This window comes from Nymphaea colorata, chromosome 3, assembly GCF_008831285.2.
Source record: "Nymphaea colorata isolate Beijing-Zhang1983 chromosome 3, ASM883128v2, whole genome shotgun sequence".
NCBI lineage: Eukaryota > Viridiplantae > Streptophyta > Magnoliopsida > Nymphaeales > Nymphaeaceae > Nymphaea > Nymphaea colorata.
Window position 1 is genome coordinate 30,282,959 of NC_045140.1, and position 12,500 is coordinate 30,295,458.

The following is a 12,500-nucleotide window of genomic DNA, read 5'->3' on the forward strand; positions in this document are numbered from 1 at the left end:
ATTAATTACAACACTTCTACCCGACCGGACAGACCCCGGGGCAAAAACCCTTAGGACAGGAGACTCAGGTGCGGAAAACCCTTAATTCCAAATCCTAACTACGGGCAGACCTAAGACAACACTACAATAGGTGACACGGCTTTACAATCGTAAGCGATACAAGAATTACACTCGTCTCACTCAACACAAGCAAACCATTCACCAACACAGAACTAGCGAGCAAACCACGCCCAACAATAAGCAAATGGGTACGGTCGGCTCCTTGTGGTCGTGTCTCGGGCAATTGGCCCTTGAGGTACCACGGCAGGGAGCTAGGCCGAAGCCTTGGGCTAAAACAAACTAAAGCAAACTAAATAAACATCTAAAACATTAAGCAAAACACCCTCCCCGGAATCTACTTGAAAGACTAGAGGGTTACCGGCCAAGGGCTAGCCTTGGCTGAGCCGAAATGGCCGCGGGGTGAAGACCAATCCCCGGGCAATGCAGCAACGGGCCGGCGTGAAGCGCGCGGCCTGGACAGCCTCCTGCTGTCGGACGAATTGGCAGACACCGGCTGGAGCAGCAGCCTGCTGTCGATGATAGCCTGCGGGCGCGCAGCAGTGAAGGATGCAGAACTGCTGTTGGAGGCGGCCTGCTGACGAGTGGCCGAAAGGACAACGAATTACCGTCGGCGCTGGCTGACGGATGGGGCCTGACTGTCGAGTGCAGTCCGGCGGTAATAGCGGCAGAGGCGAACGCGAGTTGTTGTCGCCTTGGACGCCGAAGGAGCAGCGACTGGGTGTCGCCGAGGCTGTTGGATGCCGCCTACGGACTGAAGACGGGTCGGCGAGAGAAGGCCGACTGGGCAGCCACCTGCTGCTGGGAGCCGAGAGGAGAGAGCGACTGACTGTCGCTGCTAGGCTGATCGGAAGCCGCGGACAGGACGAGGGGGGCGAAAGCCGAGTTCGGCAGTGCCTACCTGCCTATTCTCCGGGTGGCTCGACCACGGATGCCGACAAAGAATCCGACGACAAGGACGCGGCCGAGGTGCTGGCCGAGGACTGTTAGCGGTGCGCTAACGTCGCCGGCTGAACCTAGTCCCTAGCTACGGCTGGGCTGGGCTTAGACTGGCGGGGCTCTAAGGGTAGGCCAGTCAGGACAAGAAGGTTCGGGCTGGGGTAGGCCGAAGGTCAAAGGGCTTAGGTTGATAAGGGAGGTTAACCTAGCTAAGAGATGGAATAGGCCGAGAGCGTGAGCTAGAGAGAAGGAGGTTAAGAGTAATCTCGGGCGTGGGACTTAGGCACTCGGGTGAACTGGGTAGATCGAGGCTGGGATCGGTTGGAGGTAAGTGAGCTGGGTCACTCGAGCTAGGCTCGAGTCAACTAGGTTAGTCCTAGCTGGGCTCGGGTTGACCGAGTTCCTAGGGCTGAGAATGGGTTAGGTCAAAAGAGCTCAAGTCAACTAAGAAGAAGTCAACAAGGTGAGCTGGGTTCGGTCAAGGTCAAACTAGGTTGGGTTTGACTAATGCACCTAGGTCAGGTTGGGGGCTAAGTCAAGTTGACTTAGAACTGGGCTCGAACTAAGAGAACTACCTAAGACTAGAAAGACTAAGTGACTCGAGGGGGTCTCTCGAGCAAGGAGATGGTGACACGTCGCCAAGATCAAGGGCCACGATTGAAGACGGTTAAGGGAAGTGGGGCGACTTGGCTTGGAGGAACTCGTGACTAAGGGAGATGCAGACACATGGAGGGATCAACAGCTAAGATTAGCTGTGGTTGGGGAATGAATGAGGACGTGATTGAGGGTAAGAGCGGGTCTTAAGTGACTTGCGCTACAATTTGGGAAAAGGGGCTCGAAATGAGGAAGTGGCGCGCCAAAGGGGGACTCGCGTGGGGTGAGGTGGCGAACTACGAGGGCTTGGTGAAAAAGGGACTGGCGAGCTGGAGGGGAGACCTATTCGTGGGCAAGGAGATGCTGCCACGTGGCCAGATGTGTGGCTGATATTGCTTGCGAGAGGAGGAGGAGACTTAGCCAAAATGGAAGTTGGCGAGGTGGCGTCTAGTGCTCCTAAAGCTAAGGAACGTGTAGGATAACTGGTTTTCAGGTAAGGGACACGATGGGCCAGGTGGGACACGAGCTGGGGAGAACCGTGGGATGGATGACACGTGGACTAAGCGACGGAGAGGATTGAACTTACCTGGTCCGAGTTGACTGCACGTAGGCTCGCGCCGAGAAAGGAAGACCGGCCTGGTTTGAATACAATCTCACCAAAGACCAGAACGCCCCTTCAAGCTTTACGAAGACTTCAACTCCCACAAGGGCAGGGTTGTCCTATGACGCCGGAGTTTCGAGATGGCGCCGAAAGGTGCAGGCTTGACCGGAGTTGCAGAATTTTCCGGCTAGAGAGATAACTCGCAAGGTAGCTGCTCGAATTTACTCAATCTTCGATATTTCGAAGCTCTTGTTGAGGCGATTTCAATAGGCTAACAGCGACTTAAATCTCACGGTCAGAATTTTAGATTCGAACAGATTAAGCCTGCTGGATTACAGAACCGAGGGGAGGACAGAAACCGAGTTTTACTTTGCTAAAACTCGACCACTTCCACCGCTAGCGTTCTTGAATTCTTTTGGCTAGATTCAACCAAAGTTTCTAGGTCTTTCTTTAAGAAGATCTCGGAGAAATCTAAGGTAGAACTCGCGGTTTAGCACAGATCTTCCTCTTGGGTTTGCCGAGAAGAAAACCTCGCCTTAAGCGACTTCTCTCTTAGATTAACCTTGCGAAAATCAAGAAGAATACCGAGAACTGAAAGTAAATTCTTTAGCCGTCGCTGCTGGATTCTAAAGCGAATTCAGCCTTCCCAATTGCAAGAGCAGACTCTCAACTTCACCGGGGTTATGAAGAAGTCACCAACCTTGCTGGAATTGCAGACCAAAGGGGAAACAGTCGTGGACGAGGGAGGGATGGCCGCCGGTAGGAGGAATCCGCCACAAGCCTTCGTGCTTTGAGTTCACCAACGGAATATCTCCGCTGCCCGAAGCTTTTGCTGGATTTGGAGGCGTCACAGGCCAAGGGGACGTGAGGGGATGAGAGGCACCGCAGATTTCACCATGTGAAACTCGATGGCTGACGAAGAAGATGAAGAACTCGCCTCTAGACCGAGGGAGAAAGAGACAACCTCACGAGGAGGAGAGAGAACACAACTTAGCAAAATGCTTTCCTTAGTCCAAAATTCGATACAAACACTCAGATCCAAAACAATATATACATGTCCTAATTGAACGAGTCTACAATCCAGATCTCGTTCTCTACCCACAATCCAAATCCATATTGCCAAGCACAACCCGCTTGGCTAGGTCCTTATTTCAAAACCCTATGAAAACAAACCTACTTACTTAACGAAAAAACACTTAAAACTAACTCGGGCCTAGTGCCCAACTCGTAAACAAAAGGGTTAAACCCCTGAGCCTTGTGAGCCCAGGGTGGGGACCTCGTGAGGGGATCCGCCCTCACTTCAGTTGACTAGACCCGTGGATCCTTGAAGATCCTTTGCACTTGAGCGCAAGGTTGAGCTCGGGCAGGCTCAACTCTACTTGCCTAGGTTCCGCCTAGGCTCACCACGTTCCATCTTGGTTCTAGGAGTCAAGATGGGTTTAGACCATTTAGCAAGCTTGGATCCTAGAACTAGATCATTACCACCGTGAGGCTCAATCTGAATTTGGCCCGTAACACAATCCCAGCTCAAATGCCCTTGGGTAAGGATACAAGGAATGGTTTATCCCCTCGCTAGCTAGGTCTGAACCTATTACAACAATGTGGGTTCGAGGCCTTACAAGCGTAGCGTACAACATGAACTCATTCCTCACTCATTCCAGCATTCAACACATTCATCAAACCACGCATACAATCCTTAGGACGTGCAAACCATCACCATGCACCCTAGGAAGGTCCGTAGTCCGGGTTCGTGTCCTTAGCTAACGAGCTTTGGAGGTAACCCAAGCACTACACGCCCGGAGGCAAGGCTGAAAACAAGTGCACCCGCCCTCGAATCTATAGGGTGATTCGGGTGCCTACCTGGCTGAAGTTAGTTCAGCAAGCGACCAAGGGCAAAGGCCAAAGCCCCTTGGTAATCAGCACGTCGGTCTTCGCAAGCGAGGCGCCCGTTCAAGTTGGTCTCTCCTCCTTGCTCAAGACGTAGACAGCATAGTTACTGTTTTGTAATTCAGCAACTTAAAACGGGAGAAGGGATTGCACTTAGCTGGAAATGTTGGAACCCCTAGTGCTGTGATGAAGTAGGGGGAGGCTAGCGCTGACAAGGTGACAGCGTACACCCTTCTTCTCCCGGGATCAGCTCAGCACACGGTTGCTGGACTGCTCCTCCTTCTCAGCAATACACTCCAGAAAATGAATAGAGAAGGTTACTGTCGAAATTAGCAAGGAAACGGAGTATTCCCAAGCATCGTTAGGAGACTTCACCGTGAGAACGTTTTACCCCTGTTCGTTGTTGAGTTTAGGGGGAGGCAAGCGCCGCTTAGCCCGGCGTAAGCTATGTCTCCTAACCGGTGTAGCTGCAATGGATTAGGCCCTGCTGTCCGCAACACCTTCCGCCGTTGGGCAGATTGAGGATTAAACCCCTGGAGCTAGACGATGAAGGGGTGAGGCAAGCTTCGATTGACGCCGAAGCACGCGCGCTGTCCTGGACAGCTTAAGCTCCCTGGTTCTCTGGTGAAGGTTCTGGATTCTCAGGCCTTGCCGATCTTCCAAAAATCATTAAAAATCAACCACAGCTCGGATTGGGCTGAAATTTGGTGGGTAGCGGCCTCTGATGATTATGAAGGGACGCTCCAAAAATCACTGCAATCGGAGCCCTCTAAGGTCAAGTCGTTGAAGGCTGAAGGCGCCGGACTGTCACAGTCAACAGGCTCTGTTCAGGAACAGAACAGAATGCAAGCGAGTTCCAGAGTAGTCTGTCTTCAAAAATTCATTCCCGTTGATCCAGACACCCAAAAATCCTGAAATTTGGATTGAAGGGAGCTGATACACCAAGGTTTGGACGCCCAAAAGATTGGGCCCAAACAAGACCTCCTTGGGCAAGACGTTGAGCAGTTTTGGAGCTGGATGCCGCAAGGTGGAGCTCTGTTCAGGACGACAGGAAATGGTTCAGACAGCTGCGGCTTCAGATCTTCGTTCCAGTCATTTCCTTCGTCCAATGAATGCCAAATTTCACCGGGAGACTCCTAAGACACCAAGGAAGGAACTCTCAAGAGGCTCGGCTCAGATTCGCTCTCAGGTGATAGCTCCTGGAAGGCACGCGACGCTGCAGCAGTGTTCATCCACTCAGGCGGGTGCAGGAAGGATTCCAGAGCTTCAATCGATTCTCCGGTTGATCATATTCAATCAAAATGTTAATCAGAGCATTAGATATCAGGAATAGATCAAGAACAACAGGATTGATCGAATGAGGATAGTCAGATCACCGGATTTGGTGGTTTTCCCCAAATTCTAATGAAGATGGGGGCGCTGCCGCCGTTCGGGCGGAGATTGCAGAATTCCACCGCCGTTCTTTTTCAGATTCAGGCCGTCGATCATATCTCAGTCATCCGACGTCGGATTTGGGGCCTCCTTAGCTTGAAATGTGCGTAAGGATGTTAGGAAGGCAACCACAGTGGCCGATCGTCGAGATTGTACACCATTTTCTTCAGATTTGCAGGTTTCCAGGGACTGGTCGGCGGCAAAATTGGGGAAAACAGTCCAGGCTATTCAAACTGCGATATCTCCCTCATTTCTGGTCGGATTTGACTCATTTCGGGTTTGTTGGTTTCGTATTGATGAGGGGAAAGTCACAGAAGCGTCGGATCGTCAAAACCCTCTCTGTATTTCTTCAGATTTACGTTTTATCAGGGTTCAGGGCCTGTTTTCCAGAAACCGGTTGAAGGCTATTCCGTTTTTCATTTTCCTTTCGATTCCTTTGCGTTTCTCCTCGATTTCTCGCAGCAATAACATTACAGAAGCAAGAGTAAACACATGCTACAGAAATCACTTAGTCTCCCATCGATTTAAATCCCTGCTCACAGTGTTAGACGAACGGAAGGATTCCGCCCGAATGCGCTGCTCACAATCAATAAAACCGATCGGACGACTCTTCAAGCCAGCGACAATCGCCCGAGCTACCTTCGGTGGATTCCAAACGAGTTAGAAGCACCTCCGGCGTCAGCAGCGTTAGAGCCACCTTCTGGAACGAACGGACAACTAGAGGAAGCCGTGGGAGATCAAGGCTTACCTCTTGAAGACCGCCGGATGTCGTTTTCAGCAGGGAAGGCGTTGCTGAAACCAGCGCAGCCACATCCGCTGCTCTCCCTTGACGAACGCAGCCTCACAGCAGCTCCGTGGTCGAGCTACCAGCACTCCGATCGTCTTCTCCACGGTTCCGGCCAGGGGCTTCACAGAACCTCCGTTTTCAGCAAATGGGAGAGGAAGAACTCGCAGCCGAGCGTCCGGTGCTGGCCTCCGGCGCCAGCCCTCTGGTTGCTCGACTTTCCGACCGCACTCCTGCGTCTTCTCCGGCCAATGGCTTCTCAGAGAGGAAGGGAGTTGCAGGCATTCATGGGGGAAAGCTTCTCAGCCTCCATGGGAACAAACTCTCGTGCGAGAGAGAAGAAACTCTATTTCATTATGCAAAAACTTAGGGTAAAAGTTCCATCACTTAGCTTATAAAGGCTAAGTCACTCGGGACGCCCCTGAACCGTCCCGGTACAAGAGCAAAAGCTGAAATAAAACATGTACAAAGTGAATCGGTACGGCCGAGACGGCCTACCAACAAGACTCCAACTCGGGTCTCCCTTCCGCTCCTGGGTGCTGCCTCGATGCCTCGCTTGGGTCCTAACCCACTTCGTCTAGACTCGGTCTAGACGGCCTTCGTATCTGCCCGTCTCAGTTTCCTGGACTGTCTCTGTTCCGGACGTCAGGACATCCTCTGTGCCTGTCCTGTGGCTGTCCGTCCTGTCTGTCAGCTCTGTCTCTGTTCTGAACGCCTGAACGACCCCTGTTCCTGTCCAGTCCGTGCGTCCTCCGTTTGACAGTCTAGAACTCGTCAGTCTCTGTCCAGAACACCCTGTCTCCATGTCGTGTCCAGCAAGCTGAGCCCCGCGTGCTAAGTCCAGCCCACTCCGCTCGAGTACGTCTGGCTTGGCTTGGGTGGGCAGCGTGGCCTCACCGTGTCCAAGCGCTTTAGCATGAAGTCCTCCAATCGACGGGCTAGCCTCACTCGGAGTAAGTGCACGGGTCGAGTGTGGGGCTGTCATCTCATCAACCTCCCTTGGCCGCGTAGTACCCTCGCTCGTGCTCTCCTCCGCGATGGCTGGCGCGTTCGGGCTCTTGGCGTCGTCATCGGCAACCGCAGCCGTGGCCCCTCCATGGGTAACCTCCTTTGCGTCCCGGTCCCGCACCCTGCAAAACACGTTAGCCTCACAACAAAAGGAAGCAGGGTCAGTGGCTGCGGGTGCTTTCCCCGCTCGGCGTGGGCGCTCGGCGCCCTCATCTCTCGGCAGCCTCGCGACGGCGTGCTGGCCCGCGCCACCTTCGGCCGTGCCCGGCCCACTTTGGCGCTCGTGGCCGACGCTCGCCCGGCGTTGTAGCTGGCTGGTCTCGTCACCCGGTCGGCCATCGGCGGCATCGTTGGCAATCCTCGGCCAACTCCTAGGCGGACCTGTAACAGATCCACCCCCCTTAGAACGAGCTTGTCCCCAAGCTCGACCTTGGCAGTCCCCTAGGGTGAACCGACCACTCTTATCCAGCGAGGCCTTGCTTCTAGCTGGTCCATAATCCCGCTGCAACAGCCCCAGTAATGTCCTTCGCTGGTCTTGATGTCTTGGGTTGTCACTTAATATCGCTGCCCCATGCAACCTTCCTCGATCATAGACTTGGCCTTTAAGCCTCTTAGGCCTTGCCCTACAACGCTCTCCAAGTGCTGCCAATTCGTTTCCCAGTTTGGCCTTGAACCATCCTATCAATAGTAGAGGGTAGCACGGTCCATAATCGATCGGGAGTCGTCCAAGTTGGGACTCCATTCTCTTGTGAAGTTCCTTGTAACATTTTGTTGCCGACCCTTGTATGGACTTCCCATGGTCAAAAATCAGCCTAACTTGTGGGTGCACTTCAGCCTTAAGATAATGTGCAAACGTTGGCATGTGAAGACTATTATTGGTCTTAAGAACGAAGGTGGTGTTTGGGAGTTGCTTCAACACGTTCTGCCCAAGATCTGCCCATTCTAGCTGGCCACAGTTCCCATTCTTACGGGCTGAAAAATTTGTGTTGTCATCGCCATCCTCCTTAGATGATGCCTCACTCGCTGTGAAGGTACTCCATGGTATTGATTCCAGCTGATCATAAAGGGTTGCCGCTACCTCAATGTGGTCCATAGGGGCGAGCTCTTTGTCCTCATGGATTTCAGCATTCTTAATGTTTTCATTTCGCCTTTCTAGAGTTTGATGCTCACCCGTTTTCAGGTCCTTTAATAAATCTGAAATTTTATCGTTAGAAGTCGGGAATTGACCGGTTGGTTTCTCACGGGTTGCCACAGCCTCATCCTCTTCATCCGATTTATCCGAATTCTCAGCCTGCTCTTGTTGGGGGCCATTGCCTTGCCCATGAGCTGGCGCACTTAGGAAGGTTCTTTGCTCATTCTGTCGTTGGAAGTACATTTGCTCTAATAGTTCGTCATTCTTCGCTACAATCCGTCTAATCATGGTCAACGCATCAGTTAGAGTGAAATGGGGCTTCTCGGCTGGTGGTTGCTCTCTAATGGTGGCTGTACCATCATCACCCACCTTAGCTCCCTCGGGTGCCTTAGCAACCTGTTCTTTCTTGCGTACCATGGCTGGACTTATTCTCAAGACGTTAGCATTTTTAGCGGGTTCAAGCCTTGCTGGAATTGGCATCTTGTTCCGAACAGGAACACGACTGCTGGTCGTTTTTTGTTGCTGCATTTTATCGGGTTTGGTAGAGGACTGAATCTTCCTTATTGCCTCCCGCAAATTATACGCTGCTGGTAGGGGATCTTTCAATGGTTCCTTTGAAAGTTGTTGATTTCGGTTCTCTGTTTTCAGTGAAGGACCATTTACAAAGTTGCTCCTTGTTCGGGGCTTAGGCCTCCTTCCTAAATCTGAGGTTGCCAAAATATCTTTCAGCTTGTTCCCTTTTTGCTGATCTGCCCGGTTGTGGATTTTCTGATTTTTATTTGGCTTTGAATGGCTGCTGGTTGACTTAAGCGAAATGGCAGTAGAGGGCTGTAAGCTTGCTGCCTTCGTTGGCCCACACCTCAAGGGGTTCGTTGAATTTTGTGGGCTGTAATTATGCAATCTATTATGACCAACTAAGGGCAGTAGTGGTTCACAATAGTTGGATTCCCTCTTGTGAGTTGTCCCACTACTAGTTGCATACCCGAACGTGAAGTTGCTGATTCGGGGGTGATACAACCTTGTTTTAGCCAAAGTGAACCCACGATACTCATGGGGTGAAGAACTGGAATGGTCATTAGGGGATGGATCCCCATAGTCGTCTCCCCATTCTTTGCAAGATTCATCACTTGACTGATCCTCGATTTCATTGGTAGTCAACCGTTCATCCTCACTATGTTGGCTCGCTTTGGAGTATTCATCTCCTTGATCGGAACTCTCAGAATTGGTTTGTTGATCATCACCTTCCTCTTCATCCATCTCCTCAATAGGATTGCAGTCCTCACTAGCGTAAGATGGCTCATACTCATCCGAATCACTATATGAGTTTTGTTCCTCATATGAGCTGTACCCGTAGGCGGGCTCTTCTTCTTGGTTATGGGCTAATCGTTCATGGATGACTTGCGTTTCTTTCATGAATGCCGCTTGCTGGGCTGTAAGCTGCTGTATAGATGTTATTAAAGTGCTTAAGTCAGCTGAAGGAAGTGTGAGATGAGGTTCTACATGAGCAGCGGTAGCTGCCTCCTCAACTATTTCGGTTTCCTCAACTTCTCTAACCGGTTGTTTCTCTTTGCGCCACATGGCTGCGATAGAAACTCACTTTCAAGATCGAATTTCAGAAGACTAAGCTGCTCAAAACCGTGACTCTATGCTGCCTTAGCTGAACCAAACTGAACAAGAAATCCCACTAAGCCGCTCTGATACCAAACTGTTACATCCGCCCTTGTAGCGCCTCAAAGCCGCCGACGAACGTAACCTCCCAAGACCTCTTAGTGGTAATGTAGCTGGCCCAAGTTTGGCCTTACAAAATTTCAACCCCGGCTGGACACAATCCCAGCTCAAATGCCCTTGGGTAAGGATACAAGGAATGGTTTATCCCCTCGCTAGCTAGGTCTGAACCTATTACAACAATGTGGGTTCGAGGCCTTACAAGCGTAGCGTACAACATGAACTCATTCCTCACTCATTCCAGCATTCAACACATTCATCAAACCACGCATACAATCCTTAGGACGTGCAAACCATCACCATGCACCCTAGGAAGGTCCGTAGTCCGGGTTCGTGTCCTTAGCTAACGAGCTTTGGAGGTAACCCAAGCACTACACGCCCGGAGGCAAGGCTGAAAACAAGTGCACCCGCCCTCGAATCTATAGGGTGATTCGGGTGCCTACCTGGCTGAAGCTAGTTCAGCAAGCGACCAAGGGCAAAGGCCAAAGCCCCTTGGTAATCAGCACGTCGGTCTTCGCAAGCGAGGCGCCCGTTCAAGTTGGTCTCTCCTCCTTGCTCAAGACGTAGACAGCATAGTTACTGTTTTGTAATTCAGCAACTTAAAACGGGAGAAGGGATTGCACTTAGCTGGAAATGTTGGAACCCCTAGTGCTGTGATGAAGTAGGGGGAGGCTAGCGCTGACAAGGTGACAGCGTACACCCTTCTTCTCCCGGGATCAGCTCAGCACACGGTTGCTGGACTGCTCCTCCTTCTCAGCAATACACTCCAGAAAATGAATAGAGAAGGTTACTATCGAAATTAGCAAGGAAACGGAGTATTCCCAAGCATCGTTAGGAGACTTCACCGTGAGAACGTTTTACCCCTGTTCGTTGTTGAGTTTAGGGGGAGGCAAGCGCCGCTTAGCCCGGCGTAAGCTATGTCTCCTAACCGGTGTATCTGCAATGGATTAGGCCCTGCTGTCCGCAACACCTTCCGCCGTTGGGCAGATCGAGGATTAAACCCCTGCAGCTAGACGATGAAGGGGTGAGGCAAGCTTCGATTGACGCCGAAGCACGCGCGCTGTCCTGGACAGCTTAAGCTCCCTGGTTCTCTGGTGAAGGTTCTGGATTCTCAGGCCTTGCCGATCTTCCAAAAATCATTAAAAATCAACCACAGCTCGGATTGGGCTGAAATTTGGTGGGTAGCTGCCTCTGATGATTATGAAGGGACGCTCCAAAAATCACTGCAATCGGAGCCCTCTAAGGTCAAGTCGTTGAAGGCTGAAGGCGCCGGACTGTCACAGTCAACAGGCTCTGTTCAGGAACAGAACAGAATGCAGGCGAGTTCCAGAGTAGTCTGTCTTCAAAAATTCATTCCCGTTGATCCAGACACCCAAAAATCCTGAAATTTGGATTGAAGGGAGCTGATACACCAAGGTTTGGACGCCCAAAAGATTGGGCCCAAACAAGACCTCCTTGGGCAAGACGTTGAGCAGTTTTGGAGCTGGACGCCGCAAGGTGGAGCTCTGTTCAGGACGACAGGAAATGGTTCAGACAGCTTCGGCTTCAGATCCTCGTTCCAGTCATTTCCTTCGTCCAATGAATGCCAAATTTCACCGGGAGACTCCTAAGACACCAAGGAAGGAACTCTCAAGAGGCCCGGCTCAGATTCGCTCTCAGGTGATAGCTCCTGGAAGGCACGCGACGCTGCAGCAGTGTTCATCCACTCAGGCGGGTGCAGGAAGGATTCCAGAGCTTCAATCGATTCTCCGGTTGATCATATTCAATCAAAATGTTAATCAGAGCATTAGATATCAGGAATAGATCAAGAACAACAGGATTGATCGAATGAGGATAGTCAGATCACCGGATTTGGTGGTTTTCCCCAAATTCTAATGAAGATGGGGGCGCTGCCGCCGTTCGGGCGGAGATTGCAGAATTCCACCGCCGTTCTTTTTCAGATTCAGGCCGTCGATCATATCTCAGTCATCCGACGTCGGATTTGGGGCCTCCTTAGCTTGAAATGTGCGTAAGGATGTTAGGAAGGCAACCACAGTGGCCGATCGTCGAGATTGTACACCATTTTCTTCAGATTTGCAGGTTTCCAGGGACTGGTCGGCGGCAAAATTGGGGAAAACAGTCCAGGCTATTCAAACTGCGATATCTCCCTCATTTCTGGTCGGATTTGACTCATTTCGGGTTTGTTGGTTTCGTATTGATGAGGGGAAAGTCACAGAAGATCGGATCGTCAAAACCCTCTCTGTATTTCTTCAGATTTACGTTTTATCAGGGTTCAGGGCCTGTTTTCCAGAAACCGGTTGAAGGCTATTCCGTTTTTCATTTTCCTTTCGATTCCTTTGCGT

General features: G+C 51.4%; 1 protein-coding gene across 2 annotated transcripts in view; it reads right to left on the minus strand.

Moving 5' to 3' along the window:
- Nucleotides 1-6,553: 6,553 nt before the first annotated feature.
- The window catches only part of LOC126409918 (uncharacterized), a 103,104-nt gene continuing 97,157 nt past the window's right edge, over nt 6,554-12,500 (minus strand). For both annotated transcript variants that reach the window (XM_050076821.1, XM_050076820.1), the window contains exon 2: nt 6,554-10,196. In XM_050076821.1, the coding sequence (XP_049932778.1) occupies nt 6,871-10,011 (3,141 nt within the window). In that variant the 5' untranslated portion in view covers nt 10,012-10,196 and the 3' untranslated portion in view covers nt 6,554-6,870. The remainder of the gene's footprint in view (nt 10,197-12,500) is intronic.